At 38.0% G+C, this 19474-nt stretch overlaps 1 protein-coding gene across 1 annotated transcript in view; it reads left to right on the forward strand.

Annotated features, from left to right (window-relative positions):
* The window catches only part of GLIS3 (GLIS family zinc finger 3), a 120412-nt gene that overhangs the window by 4209 nt on the left and 96729 nt on the right, over window positions 1-19474 (forward strand). Inside the window, exon 2 of the mRNA XM_009098994.4 lies at window positions 253-1351. Within this exon, the coding sequence (XP_009097242.3) occupies window positions 253-1351 (1099 nt within the window). The remainder of the gene's footprint in view (window positions 1-252; window positions 1352-19474) is intronic.

Genomic DNA, 19474 nt, shown 5'->3' on the forward strand with positions numbered 1-19474 from the left:
TTTCTGCACTGGTGGATCAAGAATCTTTACAGTAACTTTCTTTCAAAATCTTGACGTTTTAAAGTTGGCTTCCTAAGTGACCTTTTAAATGTATATTGCCTTTGTATAACTGAGTGTGCTAAACTTGAGCCCCTAGTATTAGGGAGAGCTTTTCTCACATGTAGCTTTTCCTTAATTTTAAGCATCTGTGTGAAGGTAAAAGATCTACTTCTGAATTGTCTAACTGCTTACTTTATTATACCTTTATTTCAGGACACTCTTGTCATGTGAGACTCTGGCCTCTACAACGTTAAGCTTGTCAGAAGGTCACTCCCCTCTGAGTGCTGAACAAAAGTGGTCACATCAGTACAGGACACTTTCTTCTGTTCCTCCTGACCATGGTTTACAAAATGGCAGCGAGCTGGGGGACTTAACAAATTTTTCACCTGAAACATCTACATCCAGTGACTCATTACCATCCTACTTTTATGGCATGGAAAATAAGAATTCCCCTTACTCTAGTCCTTGCCAGTCCTCAGTCTGGTCTCAATCAGCCCGCTCCAAAAAGAGAGCACTCTCTGTATCTCCTCTGTCTGACTCTGGGATTGAGTTCAATACAATCATTCGTACATCCCCAACTTCTTTGGTAGCCTACATCAACAGCTCCAGGGCATCGCCAGCAAATGTCTCCCCACAGCCTGAGGTCTATGGACATTTTTTGGGAGTGAGAGGAAGCTGTATACCCCAAAACTGCTCTGTTTCAACTGCCCAGAAAGGCTTCCCCATGGCGAATGGCAGTGTCACTTTTCCAGGGTATATTGAGAACGGGACAGGTGAGTACCAGCGGATGCAGCAGCTGGAGCAAGCCAGTTTACAGATGGTTGCCACAAATAACATGGTGATCCAGCAAGGTGTGCTGCCCATGGACAGCCAAACAATCGACATCCTGAAAAACGAACAGCTGGATGACTTCTCTATTGTTGACATGCCTCTTTCCCCCCTGGTGCTGCCACCACAAGGGCCGCCCCCACCTTACCACACTCACCAGCGCCGGCATCCGCACGGCCTCCCCAGCCACGTCCCCCCGCTGCAGGGGCTGCCTCCTGCCCCGGGCGCCATGCTGGAGGAAGATGGGGAGCTGGATGATTTCAATGGCAAGCATGGCTGTTGCTGGGTTGACTGTGGGAAGCTGTATGACCATCAAGAGGAGCTTGTGCGGCACATAGAGAAGATCCACATAGACCAGAAGAAGGGAGAGGACTTCACCTGCTTCTGGGCAGGGTGCCCTCGAAGGTTCAAGCCATTCAATGCCCGTTACAAACTGCTGATTCACATGAGAGTCCACTCAGGAGAGAAGCCGAACAAATGCACAGTGAGTCTGAGTTCCGTCTTTCTTAACAACTAAAGGCTCTCTATTACTTAGGAAAATACAGTGAAGTTGTAATTCTGCCTTTGCTTCTCCCATTTAAACTTCTTAAACTAGTCTGTGAGAATGAAATTATTAGTCCCAATAGCCGGCCCCCCCCTGCCGTCTTTCCACCTAAACAGAAAGGAAAGGTGTTCTTTAATTTGACACATACCAGCAGATGGGATTAGAAAAAAATGTTCTGTTTTCTGCATTTGTAAACTTTTATTGTAGACTGCAACAAGTGACATGGTAAACTTTCATAATGCAAAACTGAGGCACAGTCAGTACTTAAGTATTTGCATGAAGGATACATGCAGGAAAAATTTATCAGAATATATATAAATAAATATAAATAAATAATAAATAAAATGCTGCAGAATAAATGTCACAATTTATCCTGAGAGATTCTTGCATCATGTTACACCTTTTCGACTTGAGGAATTTTCAAGACCTTGCATAATGTTACCACAAGAAACTGAGAAGAGTTGGGCATTTTTTAAGGCAGTTGTTATGCTACTAAAACCCAAACCCACATACCTGTTTCCATTAGTATATCAGGAATAAATCCCATAATAATTTTTCTTTTCATAGATTCTAGCAGTCAGCATTCAATCTCTGAAGTAATGTTTTTCTAGCAAGAAAAGTTTCTTAGGGTCACTGTAAGTCAGTCTAACACATAGGTAGTCACATGAGTTAATAATCTGGCTGTAATCCATTTCTGCTTGGTCTCTAGTGCCCATCTATAATCTCTGTAATTCAGATTCTTGAATTTCCTTGCATATGATTTGTATTTTGATGACAATGAGCTTAACCTTACAACTCGACTTCTTATTTAGTGTTGTCAGACAGCAACCTCACCAGTGCAGCTTTGAGTCTGCAGCATAAATGATGATGAATGTATAATTTCTAGGAATAACGACTGATTAAAAAACATATCTTTACATGTGGTGAAATTTAAACTGATGCTTGGAGTCTATATCAGTGTATGCGTTGTTGAATAATTTTTTTTTTTTTGGCATGATGTAGATGTTTGCTTGTACAGTTAAGAGAAAAAGTTTGTTTAGTTTACTTTTGTTTTTTCAATGGGCCAGCATCCCGCAGGATAGAGTGGATCCCTTTCCAGATTTCTGTCCTGAATTTAAAGAACCTAGTAGAGATTGTGTTGTGATTCTAGAAAGGCTTTTTATCCTTCCCTTTTGTCACACCACAGCCTTAACTTGGGCTGTCTGCTTTCTAAATATTTTTTAAAATTCCATAATATTCATTTTCTGCTCTCTGCATGTATTGGATCAGGGTATACCATTAATTTCAGTTCTTCCTCAAGGATTTCTCATCACCTTTATGGGAAGAGAGAGAATGAGGAAAAAAAATTGCTATGAGTCAAGAAAGTTATTTTTCAAGGGAATATCACATGTAATTAAAGATATAGAGACAGACATCGATGGATGAGTAAGGACAGACAACAGGATGAAGAAAGAGGGCAGGAATGATGAAATAGCACTGGAAAAGAGTAAATATAGAAGAATTCTGATGAGGGATCCTGTAATACTGGGGAAAGCTTTGTGTTGGTAACACACTAAACTCCCTGCTCTCCCTGTACAGAAAGGGTGCTTACAATGACCTCCTGATTATAAAGCCTCCTTGAGGCATCCTTAGCTTTGAAGATCATTTACTGATGATAACTAACGTGTAAGTGGATAAGGAATTTCATATGATAAAGTTTTTGAGATTACTAAGCCAAAACTAAAGTGCACACTAAGTCTTGCTACGTCACCAAAATATAGGAGGTGTCTAAATCAGCTTCTCAAAGAGTGATTGCATTTTAAAGTGTGACTACTTTTACTGAACTGAAGCAAGCATTGCTGGATAGCACCAAGAAGAGAAGCAGCACCCACATACTTACCTTTCTTTCATGTTTAGAATTGTAATTAAATGTAGAAATACTGAGAGTGATATGATAACCCTCATACTGTGAGTGTAAATCTGGAATATATGTTCCCTTTCTTGGAAAAGCAAGCAGAAATGGCATTCTTTAGCATGGTTTGAATGAAACAACTTGATGATTTGTTCCTTTACCATTTCACAAATGGTGTGAATTTGGAAAAATGTATTTGGCTTTCTAATGTCCAGCAGCCATAGTTTCTTGATATGTTTAGAAAATTTATCTCAGACAAACATCGTACCTTTCTCACCAAGCAGTGAAATTTGCAATCATGTCATGTAAGGTTTTAAACAGATATTTTAAGTGAGGTATTTGGGAGAACATTTTGGGCAAGATGACCAAAATGACTTCCCAATTAGCAAAAAATTACTCTACAAATTTGTGCTTTAAAGTGCAAAATAAAAACAATCCTTTCATAATAATTATTTGTCCATCGAGAGTCTTTCTATAATTTATTTTCTGGTTCTAGGTGTAGCATGGCTGTTTCTCTGAAATCACATACAAATAGTCTCTATGTCCACTATATTCTGCAGTCTAGTAAGAGGAAGTCCAGTAGACCAAGCAGGAAAAGAGAAGGAAAAATGCCAAGAATACATCTATTATATTAATGAACCAGATTTACTGTAAGGAATGTAACAGAAGTAGTAAGTCATGGGGAGGAACTATCTTAATGTAATCTATCAAGACATCCTGTAATCAAAGGCAGGCCGATACACCCATCATCACACACTAATCTTTCTGTAAGCATTGCACTTGTTGATGGCTCCGAACAGTTTGCAAGGCACAATCTTCTCATTGAGCGTAAATTGCAATGGGTCCTAGTCAATATATTTGTAATGTCAGTATATTTACTTGTTAGTGTTGTTTATCTCTGTACTGCTGCGCATGGAAAGTGTATTGTTACATGTTCTCCTGTGCATCCCCAAGGACTGCTGTGATATCACAGTGAGCTTTACATCAGCAAGATTTATGAGATTTCAGTGGTTTTTAAGGTGAGGGTTATTTCTATGTTGCATTGTAACAATAGTAAATATAATGTGAAATTAGATACACAACTTCATAAGTTGAACTTTGTAACATAATTTTTTTCTTGTCTGTTATTGTTTTGTGACGATGAAATCATCACAAGTAGTTCAGAATAGACTTGCAGAAAAGCTAGGACTTCTATACTTTATATGCTTATCCTTAAAACCAGAACCATGCTTATAGTTAAAATTAGAGGCAAGTGACATCAGCATTTGTTTTGCCACTTCTGAGTTAATATCTATTTATCTATGTAACAAAAATTGAGGGCAATTTTAAACTAAAACTGCGAGCAATATTTTACTCTTTAGTTCCTGATTGTTCTGGATGAGCTGTCTTCTGTGATTCTGGAAGATAAAAATGTTGAAGGGTGAATAATTATCAAATATCAGCACATAAAGACATGTGACAATCGGGATAATCAGATCTGAACTTAAAGAATTTGTTTGGAATAGCAATTCTTTAAATAGTTGTTAAAATGCATTTAGCTCCCTTACTGTTCATTAAACATCTTGCATGTTCTCTTCTAACTTACACCACCTGAGAAGCATTCTTCTTTTCAGTGACCTGGTTTAGTGACTAAAAAACTTATTCATGACATGGTACTACTACTACTACTACTACTACTACCTCTACTACTACTACTACTTCTACTACTACTACTACTACTACATATTTAGTAGTAGTAGAAGTAGCAGAAGTAGTAGGAGTAGTAGCCTACTCCTAAGCATCTTCATATAAAGTATATATAAAATGTTCTATTGCGTTGTATTTATTTATTAATCTGTGCATTAGCTTGTACTTTGTCAAAATAAGTCAGAAAAGAAAAAAATATGAAGAGAAGTTCATATTGAAATGCAAGTAGTAAGTACAACAGTGGCTGAGATACAATCTGTAACATTTGATAGCAGTTATCTCACAATGGCATTTTTGAGGCTTCCGCAGATTTTGCTTTAATTAGAAAAAGTCTGAATTCCCTTTAGTTGCTGAAACCTCAGAGTACCAATTGGCAAATGCTGACCTTTGTTCTCTTTGTCTCTACCTGTGAGCTAATTTTCTACTCAGGTTCCCTTCTTTATAGTGAATGTTTTTACTTTTTAAGTTCAGCTCCAGTAAGAGCTATTTAATTATAGTCTTATTGTCCTGCTATGCAAACATTAAGCTTAACACTTTTATTCTGGTGTAAGCAGCAACAGCATGATGTTAGAGATAAATTCAAAGCTCACACTTCACAGCTTTATTCATATGCACTAAGAATGCTTCCCCTTTTGAGTCTGAGTTCAGTCTTGTTGCTTTCTGTAAACTCTGAGCTATGCTACAGCCCAATGCCTTTAGTATTGATAGTACTACATGACCACCTTATTTTAGTGCAGCTATTTGTCATGATGTAAACCAATAAAATTGCTAGTATTCCTGTTAGACTTGAAGCAACGTCCATTTAACATTTGCTAAATACTTGAAATTATCCCACAACACATCTACAAAGCATGTAAAACAGAAGGTATATGAAAAAAAAAAGAACATGAAGCTTAAAATACTTTTTTAAAGCTTTTTTATTTTTTGAGACACAAGCAAACTTCCTTGGGTGGGCATGAGTACTGGATGGATGAGTGTATATGTGCTGTTTGAAGACCATGTCCTTGGAAAATGGTGTCCAAGTGGAAATTTTGATTAAAGCCAGAAATGCATTCTGTAAAAATGATTGGGATTTTTTTTCTATCTTTAGGCTTTAGCATTGTGTCTTCCTATGGTATCTTATATATGGCATGTGCAAGTATTTTGTTCACAGTATGTGCCATGTTTCTTGATAAGACCGTATCACATCCTATATTGTACTGAAATCTTGATAAAATAGGAACTATAAAAAATTTTGAATTTGTTTTTCCTTATATGGTTGCAGAAGACCTTTCCAGTATGCTAAAGTAGCATTTGAGCACTTTGTCTTAAACAATGTCACAAGCATGGTAATTCAATTGTTGAGTCAAATTGCTGAAAATTAGAAAGAACTAAATTTACGCTTGCCTGTTGCTGATTCTTTCCCTAACTCAGTAAACAAACTGAAACAGAAATAGCACAGAAAAAGCAGAGACGTATGATTAATTAGACTATATCACGGTGTATGGATACAGAAAGCTGGGCTTTAGTTGTCTGTTATAAAGCTGAGCCTCTCTAGCTCTCATGTTTGTACAATATTAGTTATCTTCTGGTCATGGTTATGATGTCTTAGTTCTTTAAAGAAGAAGCGAATTATGAAGTCTGTGTGCCTCCCCAAACAGCTCAAGCTCATGTGATCACATCAGATGGAAGCTAGTCCAAACTAATGAATTTTGCCTCTCAGCAATTGTATTAATGGTCTTTCAATATTATCCTTCCAGTATGAAATATATACTATGTTCATAGTTCAAAATGTAATGATAGGTGCTTTTTCTTTGGCTGCTGAAGATGCACAACTTGCACTTCAGCTCAGTGAGGACAAGAGGGCTTCTGGTACCCAGGGTACTGAGTCTCAGTAGCAGAACATCTCTTCAAGCAATCAAAAATTGTGGAGCAAGCTCCTTTCTATATGTAAATGATGACAGTGGAAAATGGTAGCCAGAGAGCCCATGTTTAAAGTTTCAGAATAAAATGTTTATGAAACATCTAACTTATTTTTTTCTTCTAATTGATAATTTGATTTTGATATTAAATATTTGAATCACCTTTTTTTTTTCCTTTGACTTCTATAATTGAAAAATTTAAAAAAGAACTTTAATGAAAATTTGCAAACAGACATATTTTTAGTTTCATTGTAATCCAGAACATGAATGAGAAGTATCCCAAAATAAAAACAAACATTCCTAATTATAGAAACACTTATGATTGTATGGAAAGGTTTCTAATTTATTGCCTCTCTGTGTTTGTGTGTGGGCACAAAAAAAATATATTTTATATATTTTTATTTCCCTGTAGCATAATTTTAATGAAATATAATTTAGCTATTTTTCATTGCTGCACCAAACTATAAATAAATGGTAAACTTAAAAAATGAAGAACCCTTAAATTTCATATACTTTTAGTAAGAAATCCTGAAACATACTTTGCACCTACCAAAATTTCAGCTACAAGAAATTTGGAGGGTGTTCTGCTGTTGGGATTTTGGTTGGTTGGATTTGGGTTCATGTGTTGGGGTTTAGTTTGTTTTTTAAACTTAGGTTTTAAACTAGAAAATTACTTGAATTCAAAGCTGAAATGGTGGGGGGAAGGGGCCTAATGTTACTCTTGATGCTTTGGAGCATGTTTTTGTGTGAAGACTGGATTACTCTCCAAGTCATGAAATCTTTATAGACAACCTCTGCTCTTTCCTGCTAATTTTCTTCTGCCTTTCCAGCATCCCTGTTTGGTTGGTGACTGGACCTCTATCAGGAACAGAGTCAGTAAACTTTGAAACTTTCCATTTAGTGATAGAAAAGGCTAACAATATCTGACAGGAAAACAGAAAATGCAAGTTATGATACAGTTACAATGGAAACAGGCAGGAATCTTTCTTTCCCAGAAAACATGCTTCTGTTTTAAAGCAAGGAAGACAGAAATAGAGGGAACTATTTAATAGATTGTGCCATCCATTGCAATGTTACTCCTTCAGAAAGGAAATACAGCTTTACTTAAAAGTAAACACACTGTCGGCTTTATTCAGGTGATTGACACTGATTTCCTAAGGATTAGGGGTTTAATTAATGTTTCTGGTGTTCTGTGAAAAACTTCCCAGACATCTAAGTCTTATGGTATATCTGTGAACATAGGCTTTAAATCCGAGTGTTGAGCATTAAGCTGCATAGAACAGTCATTGGATTACTTGCACTGAGTAGTTAGGAAATGGAAAAATGCCAAATAGCTTTTTGCACTAAATATGTTTAGTACACTACATATGTTGAAATAGGTTGGAAGCCAAACGCAGATGTATGCTGAAACATTTGTACATATGGAGGTACTCTTTGACATTTTTTCATTATTGAGTTTATTTAGATTTAGTATAAGATACTGTTTCTGGCTTAAAGCTTAAAGAACTCAAGGGAAAGGACTGGTTCTGTTTTAATGGATAAATTGCAAAGCAATAGTCTTAAACACTTCAGTGAGATTTGTCCAGGCAGAATCGTGCTCAGTTCAGTGATTCCATTGATTTCTATGGCCTGTCTGGAACCACAGAGCCATTTAGGTTGGGTTTTAAGATCGCAGAGTCCAGTTGTTTCCCCAGCACTGGGGAGACGAGAACAACTCCCCTTCATTACAGCTTCCTTTTGGAAGCTGTAGAGAGCAATGAGGTCTCTCCTGAATCTCAAGCACAGTAATCCAAACACTGAGAAGACAAGATTCATCTTGATCCACTCTGATCCCTGAAGCAATTATAGTCCCAATTAGCTGGGGTGGCATTTAGCAGATGCTAAAATCTTGTTTGCTTTTAGAGATACCTGCTTGTAGGGTAGGTTTCCAGAGAACTTGGACTGACTAAGGATTAAGCAATGTTCAGAACAAGATTGTAGGAGACTCCTGTAAGTGGTTGAAATAGGCACTTTGAACAAGGATGTTACCAAATGCAGACAGTGCATTGGAGTGCTCCGTCACAGAAACATGGTTGCTGTTCACCTTGGGTTAACAGGGTTTGAATATCTGTTGAACAAACCTTTCTGAACAGGGTGCATGGAAACAGGGTGGTCTTTTTAGAGCTAGTCACTGTGAAAGTTCAGTCTGTGTCTGTGTAGAATGCTGGGCTACTTAAGAAAAGGAGATTCAGAAAGGAGCTAGTGAGGATGCTGTTGTGTCTAGAACTGTAGCAGTCTGTTGTAGCATCAGGGTTTGGTAAATGTTTTTATAGCCACCTGGTGATTGTTTTCTGATCCACTCAGAATGCTTATTTTTCCTGTCAATTAAAGACTGTTTCAATTTAGGGTTGATATTTTCTTACCATTGTTTTTACAGATATACAGCAATTTTATTCCATGAGTATTCAGCTCTTGAGAATTAACACTCATAATTACAAAGTTCAAGGTCACAAATGAATCATTTTAGAGAAATGTCACTGTGGTAAGAAATTTTTTTATGAGTTGTTTCTTCATGAAATGTTGAAATGTAATCTTACTCAGCTGTCCATGAAACAGTGTGTTTGATACATAGAGTAGTTATAAATAATATCCCACTATCTCTTTTTCTCTTTTTTGAATGCTTTCTGTTGGTCATCAGCTGGCACAAGCTCAAGTCAAAATCACAGCATGCCTTTATGTGTATTCTTGGTACAATTCTAAAAATATGTTAAAACAAAATTAAATTTCTTTTGTTCTTTGCTAAGTTCTTTACTGTTAAACATTAGCAGAATTGCCTCCAAGGTTAATCAGATGTTAACATCAAGCAATACCACTTTTCTTCAAGGTCTGCTGTACTGTCAGTGGATTCCTTTTCCTAATAACATTCCGATTTCTGTTTTAAGAAGTTGCAGCTATGCAAACAAGCTTATCTGGGCCAACAATAAAAAATCATTGATTTTAATTAGGAGTTTCACATAACAGAAAAAGACAAGGCTGCTTTTGTTCTATGAAAAGCCTGCTTTGCCTGCTTGCAAAAATGCATGGATTTCTTTCCAGTGGCTTTACATAATTGGTATGACAAAGGTTCAGTCCTGTGATCCCCAAAGTTTCCAAGTGATTCAGACATACTTGTCCAACTTTGTTTTATGTCTTTGATGGTAATCTCTAACAGAAGTTGGTAGATGGCATGAACATGAGGTCTGCTTTGTTTATTTAAAGGAGTGGGATAAGCATAAACTGAATTAGAGAATATTTATGTTGAGACTGCTGAAATTATTGAGACTGCATTTTTAAAAATGAGCCAATGTTGAGAAGCAAGGTTGCTCAGCTCTGACTGTGTCACAAGGGCTCTTGAGTTTTGGATGACTGGATGAATGTGGTTTGAATCCATTATGTAAATTAACAATGTGAGCTGCTACGTTGTGGCGCTGACTTTATGCCCGCACCAATGAAGCAGGTCCAGTATCACATAAATTGCCAAGGAGACATACAGATTGAGCAAATACTGTAGGAATCATTATAATTGAGAGCCCTGTGGGCACGGTAACTGAAAATATGCAGTATCTCCCCAGACAGACAAACTCAGACTGTTAAAATTAGTTAAATGAATCTCTGTGAAGCCTGGGTTGGGGAATGTGACATTTCAGTGAATCAGTGGAGAGTTTGGCTCCAAATTAAAAGCAAGCTGTTTGAAGGATTGTTGACCTGCTTCAATTGTGAGAAAGTTCTCAAAAGTTTATCATGCACATTTGTGAGAGATGACATTTTCTCCAAAGGCAGATTTTTGTTAGTTCTAGTTCTGATTGTTGCAGTAGCAGAAGGGCCACTGATTGCAACACTAATTTTGAATTCTAAGTCTGAATCATCAAGGATCTTGAAAAATTGTGATGGCCTCTTTGGCACTCATCTCCCATCATCCTTCAACTATCTACAGTGAACAATTTTAGATAGTATTTGTAAGGCTTAGAAGACAGCAGAAATAAACTTATCATAGCAGGTTCTGTTTACTAACTTCAGTTCTTATACTCCTGTTATCATAATAGTAGTGGAGTACTTTATTTTTTTCCATTAGGAAAGGAGAGATGGGTTGCTGAATCCATCAACATGGCTCTTGCAGCTGAATTAAGGTTAAAATGTTAACGTTGTGTTATTTCATGTTGTATTTTGCTGGTGTGACAGATCCTCTGTTACCATCAGGCAAAAATGGTATCAGCAAGGAGGTGGTACACCTGAGGGAGACAGAGAACCTGAGGGAGATAGAGAAGGCCGAAGTGACCTGAATAAGGAGAATTCTAGGTTGCTTATATGGAGGAGGACAGTCATCATCCAGCCCTTGAACACTTACATAGCCATGAAGTTCTGATACAATTTTGTGTCTAAGATGATAGGAATATTTAAAACGGAGCAAAAGATAGAAATTAACTGCTTTGGTAAGGATAAATAACTATGAGAACTTGTTGCAGTGAAAACACAATCTTTATAAAGGAAGGAGAGTAAGCCAAAATGGTGCTCTATTTCTACTCCCAGTAGATGAAAAAACTAGTAGATTATCCATCTCTCAGGCATTACCTTGAGATAATGTTTCTTTCTTTAATAGTGTGTATGTGATATAACTGAGAAGCATGAAGCTTTTAATGGCTCAGAGAATGCAAAACAAGCTTGCAGCAGGGTGAGGCAGCTGCATATTCCTTTCAGAGGTAATGGTGGAGTCATGTCTCGGGCATGAATACAGAGAGCATGTCTAGAGGTGTAGGGATGTTGAATATTTTTGCAACAGTCTGCTGATGGCAGAGGCTGGAAACATGCATGTGTCTTTTTAGAGAACCAGCTGCTTGCATGTGGTATTTCTTGCTGCTGCTACTTGTTTCTCCAGAGGATGAGGTGGAAGGCATGGTTGAGTAGTTTAACTTTGACATGTTGTCACAAGGAAGAGGAGAAAATTAGGCCACCAGGCTTTATCTCATGTGTGATGAAGACAAAACAGAAATTTGAGGCATTTGTGTTTTATGCATACTTGAAATTTGCATAATTTTTCTCAATTTTTAACCCTTATAGACAGGATTCAGTCACTTTTGAACTAGTTGCAAAGATTCTTCAATCCTTGTGCAATTCTGTGTAGAGGAAGCAGGCCACAACACTGATCCTGGATATGTGGTATTTGGATTTATTCTGGCATGTACCTAGCAAGCTCAGGGTTTAGGCAGAGTCAGCTCACTGCTGTCTCCTTCAGACCAATGGGTACAATGTTTGTGATCCTGAGAGCCTCCCTCGGTGTACTGATAAGCATAAAAACAACATCATCCCTAAATAAACAATATAAAACCAACAACAACACCTCTAAAATGGTGGAGGAAATCAAAACACAGTTATTTTGTTTTATCTCTAGAGTGACTCTAGGGAGGATACAAGAAATATTCTGTTGATGTTTTAGAATCTGACTCAGTGCTGTGGGTTTGGTAAATACACCTTACAATGCTATGTATTCCATCAGTTTTCATTCTTACTGAAAAGCTTTTTAAAAAAGCAAGCAAACCCAAACCCTACTTTTAAAAATCCCTTTGTGTGAAAAGAGAGGGCTGAATTAAATAGCTTGAACTGTTTAATTTTTTATGGTACTCGAGGTTCTTTTTGTTAACTTATACAGTATTTTGGTTTGCTTGGCCAGTAGGTTTCCCAGAAACTGAACAGTGCAGGTGAAGTAACTTTACTTCTGAAGTTAAATGTGTAGGCAAAATGCAATTTCTCTAAATGAAACGGGGACCCAGTTTACTGACAGGTAGCCTTTTCTTTTAAAGTTGATTAAAATCTTTACAAAGAAAAATATTTTGACTTGAGTCACAGAAAAAAATTATCCATTCTATACATTCACAGTAATGTAAATTTTTCAAGGTCATGATCTCATAAAACAGTATGTCATTGTTGTCACACACTCCACCCCAGTCACCACTTCAAAAACAAATGCAGAGGAAGAAAATAATTTAAATGTATTATTTGAAGTTGCACAGGAAGTTGTGAAGTATTCAACCAGATTAAAAAAGGCACATATATTTTAGGAAAGCTGAAATACTAAATGGAGCACATGTGTCCCTGTTAAGGAACAGGCGCATTTATTAATTAATTGTTTTTCTTATTTTAGTATCTTCATCTAGATCTGCCTGCAGGGTAAGATGAAATGCTCTATTCTGAGGTTCTGTCTTCTGGTTGTGGTCCTAACAGGTCTGCTGGCAACTTTTGGCCATACAGACTTGTTGATATGAAAGTTTGAAGAGCAACTTCTTTAGGGGAAGTATTATAGTTCTCTTCATTTGCTGATAGAATTTTGTGCAAGATTTTGTCGTGTGAGAAGGTGATCTAATCTACAGCTATGGGCATTCAGTTTCAAATGATTGTATTACCTGAGCTTTGCATGTGGCTGGCCCCTGCAAAGCCAAGGTAAATCTGAACACTTAGCTGTTACAGCTCCTTCAAATACATTTATTTCCCTTTTGGAGTAGGCTGTTTGTATACCTATAGTACACAATATTTAATAATTAGTAACTTGTGAAGTGTTAATACCTTTTTGGTTTACAAGAGAACCTATTAACTGTGTAAGAGAAGGAACTGTCAGATCTGTATAACATCCTGTGTGGGATTCAGTAAGCCTGGTCTCTAAAATACTTGTATTTCACAGAATCACAGAGCTGGTCAGGTCAGAAGGAACCTTGGTGGGTTGTCTGCTCAAGCAGGGTCATCCCAGAGCACATGACACAGGATTGTGTCCAGAAACTCTTGAATATTTCCCTGTGAGGGAGACTCCACAGCCTCTCTGGGCAAGCTGTTTCAGTGCTCACTCACCTGCACAGTAAAGTTCTTCCTCATGTTCAGGTGGAAATTCCTGTACATCAGTTTCTGCCCACTAGTCCATCCTCTTGACACTCTCCCTTCAAATACATAAACGCATTAATGAGATCTTCTATCATCCATCTCTTCTCAAGGCTAAACAGTGCCAGCTACCCTAGTCTTTCCTTGTAAGAAATGCTCCATACCCTTAATTGTCTTCATTCCCCTCCACTGGATCTGCTCCAGGAGCCCCATGTCTCCCCTGTACTGAGGAGCCCAGAGCTGGGCACAGCACTCCAGGTATGGCCTTACCAGGGCTGAGGAGAGGGAAAGGATCACCTCACTCCACCTGCTGTCAGCGCTCTTCCTAATGTCCCCCACTGGCCTTCTTGGCCACAAGGACACACTGCTGGCTCATGGACAGCATGTTCTCTGCCAGGACATTCTGGTCTTTCCCCAGAAGTTCAGCCCCAACCTCTGCTGTGTTATTCTTCCCCACGTGCAGGACCCTGCATTTGCCATTATTGAATTTCAGACAGTTCTTCTCTGCCCGTGTCTCCATCCTGTTGAGGTCCTTCTGAAGAGCTGCACAGCCCCCTGCGGGCCACTGCTCCCAGCTTTGTGTCGCGAGTGAACTCACTGAGGATGCATCTGTCCCTTTATTGAAGTTATTGATGGAACTGGACAAGTTTTGAACCTTTGGAGACACCACTAGACACAGGCTTCCAAACAGACACTGTGACACTCACTGTGACTCTCTGAGATCTGCTGTTCAGGTGGTTTTCAATCCATCTCACTGTCCACTCACCTAGTTCACACTTCTTGAGTTTGTCTTTGAGGATGTGGTGGCCGAAATACTTGCTAAAGTTGAGGTAGGCAATATCCACTGCTCTTCCTTCCACCATTCATGTTCTTGTTTCATTGTAGAGCCAGTCAGGTTGGTCACTGTCATGATTTTGCAAAACCACTAGTGACTTTTGCTGTGAAGGCTGGAATGACATTTGCTTTCTTCCAGTCCTCAGGCACCTCTCCTGATTTCTACGACCTTTCAAAGATGATTGTGAGCAGCTGCACAATGGTGTCTGCCAGCTCTCTCAGCATTCATGGATGCAGTCCATTAGGGCCCACAGACTTGTGGATATCCACTTTACCTAGGTGGTCTCTAACCCAGACATCTTTGACCAGGGGAAAGTTTTCCTTGCAAAATTCCTTGCCCTGGTTTCCTGGGTCAGAGATTCCTAAAAGCTGGTCTTGTTAGAGAGCAAGGATGCAAAGATGGTATGCATAATTTTGACTCATGCATGAGATTAGCTGCATATTTTGGTGAGAAAAATTTTGAAGCTTATCATCACTGATAGAAGAAAAGCATCTGTTGAAAACTGGGAGTACTTTTTCCTAGTTAATTGTGGCCTGGTATCACTCAAATCTACACATTGGTCCTTATGGTGAAAAACCCCAAACCTTACAATAAATCAAGTGCTTGATTGGTCATGTGTAAGAACTTTTTCTACTGATGTGTAAAATCAGAGGGAAGGGTAGGGAAGCAGCAAAGACCTTGATCAGTTTCCTTACATCAAAGATACCCAGGGTGTTTTTTTTTTTTTTTTTGTTTTCTGTGGAGCATCAAGCATTTGAAGCATTGCGCACAGAGAAATACCTCTACTACTGTCCTTGAAACTGGCCTCTTAGGAAAAATGTCATTATCACCTGGAACAATTTACTGGCTATATTCAGGAGGTCAGGTGGGTTTTATCATGCCATTATTTCATTATTTTAGGGAAATAATTGAGATGCATCCTGATAAGCGTGCAGGTGTATGGTACATGGCCCATACACCCATGCCCCAGGGTATGCATCTTAGGGAATGGGAAGTTTTTACTCACTGGCTTTCCCTGAGTCCAAAGCTAGCTGCAAATCGCATTCTTATGCAAAGAAGCTGTTTAAAACATGTTTTGATTAGTTTTGCTTCACATTGTGTGTATAAACAGACATTTTGATTTTTGAGAAGTCCATTTTTCTGAAAGCCCTATTTTTGTTATAAATATCTCTTCATAAAATATCTCTTGCTTAAAACACGCTGTCTCCCTTTGCTGCATGTTAGAACTGTAAATGAAGTATCTCAGTCTTGGCTCCTTGACAAGTCTATGTTCTTCATAGCTTGTGGTAATAAAAATGTTATCCTTACTGTGGATGCCCTTTGGTTTAAGTGGTGATGTATCAGAATACCCACATGCTAGGGAGAATCACAAGTTTCTTTCTTATCTGTTATGAGGAATTAAACTATCTGATGTTCTGCACAGCAGAACATGAACTAGGTTGCTAGAGGTATATTGCAAAGTAACACAAGTTTGAACCACTACAAATAACTAAGTTGCAAGACTAATCCTTTCCTAGATAACAGATTTGTTTTGAGAAATTTGGGTGATTCAGAAGTATTTGAGCAGAAATCAATCAGAAGTATCACCACACCCTGTAAAAATAGCTAAAGCTGACTCTGCTATAGCTGTAAACAAGAGTCTCATCTGGCTAAACTTGTATCAAAATTCCAGCTGGTAGGGTGAACTGTATATTTTGAATGAAGCCAAGTAACAAAACAGCATATGCTGTCCTGCCATTTGACTTTTTCTAATAAATATGGCTGTTATTTCTTAACTTACTTAGGTTTTTATACTAATTCTGGAGTATCTGCTTAACAGCTCTTCATTTATTAAGTTATTAGGTGTATATTTTCCCTTAATTGAACACCTGTCATCAGCAATATAATAGCACTCTGAAACATGGGCATTTTTAGTATTTCTGTAAATACTGTCAAATGCTTTTAAAGTACCTTTTAAAGTTAATTGTAAGTAGAAAGAAATACCTCTCTGTTTCAAGGGCTGATAACTTCTCAAAGAGAGATGAAAACAGATTTCTCACTTCCAGCATGAGACCCTTGATGGGAATGATAGCAAAATGCATAATAGAGTTTTCCTCACCTGCACTGTAGAACAGGAGCTACAAAACTTGGCTGACTCTGGTATCGGTGGCTGAATTTTTTTTAAGGCATGTCTGCGTTGTGTTTTGTCTGTTGAAATAAGCACTATTAAAGGCCTTAGTTTGCAGTCAATTAATCTCCTAAAGTGATTTGTTTGCCTGATCCTGTTGCCAGATGCCCTATCCAGGTACAAGCCACTTCTTGTGGTGGCTAAAGAGACTTAGCTGATAAAGCAGTTTATTATGTTTCTCTGCTTTAAAGTACATTGATCTTGCTCATGGAAAATGCTAGTATTTTCTTCTTTGTTTGAACTGTACCTCTGTGTTTTCAGTAATTGTTGTCTGTGACTTAGATCTCATTAGGATTATGCCAAGGTCACTGAATGGCATGTCAGCTTAATTACAGTGGCTTTCAAGCTGACCAGTTCTGACTCACAAATAGGAATTCACAGTTAGGTAAATGAACAATCTGAAATCTCCAAGCTGCATGCCATGCAATGCGTAGCTACATGCAGTAAGATGCTGAGAGAAGGCTGGGTTCCTTGGCTCCAGTGAACAGCAGCTAAATGGAAAAAGCCCTTGACTTGGGACTGAAATGAGCACCCCAAGGGTGGGCTGTAAATTGTAGATTTTAGCTGTCTTATTTTAAACAGGTTAAAAATGAACAGTTTGTTTTCCTTGTGTTATCCCAGCTGGAAAGTTTTGCAGAAGCAGGGGTGTGAGATATGTGGTACCCTAAAGGAAGGGCACCTGCTAGCAACAGAGTGACTTGTCCATTACAAGTAGTGAACTATTAAATTGTTCTAAGCTCTTCACAGGAGAAAAAAAATAAGGCCCATGTATCAGGTTAAAAGTCCAGTTCTTAAGAAAAGGTATTAGCAGCCTGTACTCAATTGTCCCAGAAGTTCCATGTTTAAAACCATCTTATTGATGAAAACCTTCTTATAATTATATCAGAGTATGTGTCATTGAATGTGTTTTTGCACCAAAATCTGATATCTTTCTGCAGCTGAATGATTCCAAAGAATTCTGTTTGCCATGAGATGCAGTTCCCATTTTTAGTGATCTCTATTTCTTTTGTGCTCTATGTTTTACCAAACTGACATCCACATATTCCATAAATCTGACTACCATATGCTTCTAAAATATAATTGGCTTTATTTTGTACTTCAAAGGTCATTGCTGTGGTGCCTATCTACACAGACATCAGATGCATCTAACAAAAAATGTCAGAATACAGAGGAAAGCAGAATACAGCAAGAAAGAATCTTCTTTCATGCATTCCCGAGTTGATACATCAATAACTTATCATTTTGCTTATAGTCAGTATTTATTCAGATTAGATATGATTACCTCAGGTGTTTTTGAGTACAGGTGTGATAAGACAAAAGTGCATTTTCCAGTTAAAAAAATAAAATTGTAGTGTACCTTTCATGTTGTCCCTAAAGTTAAAATAACTGAAGTGTCTGAGAAATTTCTGTAGACAATAGGTGTGGTCAGTTCTAATGGCCAGACCTAGGCAATAATCAGGGATAGAGCTGCCTGCCACTATCAGGTAAATTATGGTCCAGATCAAAGAGGCCAAGAAATGCACTCTTTCAAACACCTTATCAAAAGCATCTGGCATCCATTGGCTCAAAGCAGCAGTCAGAAAAACCTGGGCAAAAAATTTGGATTTGGGCTAGACTGGAAACCTAAACAGTCCATGAGTAAATGGTTAAAAAGCAGTAGCTAGAACAGAGAACTAAAGACTAGTGATTTTTGTCAGAATACTGGGGCAGGATTTAGGATTGAACAGTCAGTGAGGATCTCTGCTGTATCCTAGAGGGAGTAACCTGGTTGTTCTGGGCTACTCTGTCAGCTTTGCTGTCTTGCCTTTCAGGTCCTGGAGAACTAATTCATGGAAGCACAGAAGTGGCCAGGTGTATCTAGGTTATTTTATTTACTCTGAAATGTTTCTAAATCATCTGTTCCTGATCAAAGAAGAACAATTGACATGTGGCTTTGTGTAATTGTTTCCTGTCTGGGACAGATCATGTCCTGCAAGGGAGAACTTCTTGAGAGCCTCTTAAGTTTTGTGGCCAAGTGTAGCTTCCACCTTGGTCTCAGTTATTCAGGATGTCTGAGAATTGTGGTTTGCAGTCTCTTAAGTGACTAGTTAGGGCAGAATGAAGGAGCCCCACAGGCCATGTGCCTTATCCATTTTTAGAATGTTATGCACGTTTGTGTATTCTGTGAGATGTATAGAGTATGTATACTGTAAGTACAATTACTGAACTTAATAAAACTACTAGGCCTTTTTAATGGAGGGAGAAGAATAAGATAGTGGCTAAGTGGTTTTTTAACATCTAATTTGTTTAATTCATTCTCACTAATCAAATTTCTAGGCTGACCATGGAATGGAAAAGAAGGATCATAAAATAGAAGTAATGTGACTTTTAATTTAAAATGTGCATGGCTGTTGACACAGATATTTAAAATACAGATTTTTTTCTAGTTAGTTTGAGATATGAATTTTGAGCTTCTCTTATGAAACCAACAACAAAGTGAACCACTAACACATGAACCACTACAGTCTCCTTTATCAAGATACTATGGCTTGATTTAATTTTCTATGGAATTACACTGGTAGATGAAAAGCCTCACAATTACTTCAATACAAATTAAGTGGCTAAACTCCTAGTTAGCACATCAGATATGAATGGTTATTAGTGAGTAAATTTTGCTATGGGTGACTGGGCAATTGACAGCAGCAATGCTTGCATGTAGAAGGAT

The sequence above is a fragment of the Serinus canaria genome, chromosome Z (assembly GCF_022539315.1).
Source record: "Serinus canaria isolate serCan28SL12 chromosome Z, serCan2020, whole genome shotgun sequence".
NCBI lineage: Eukaryota > Metazoa > Chordata > Aves > Passeriformes > Fringillidae > Serinus > Serinus canaria.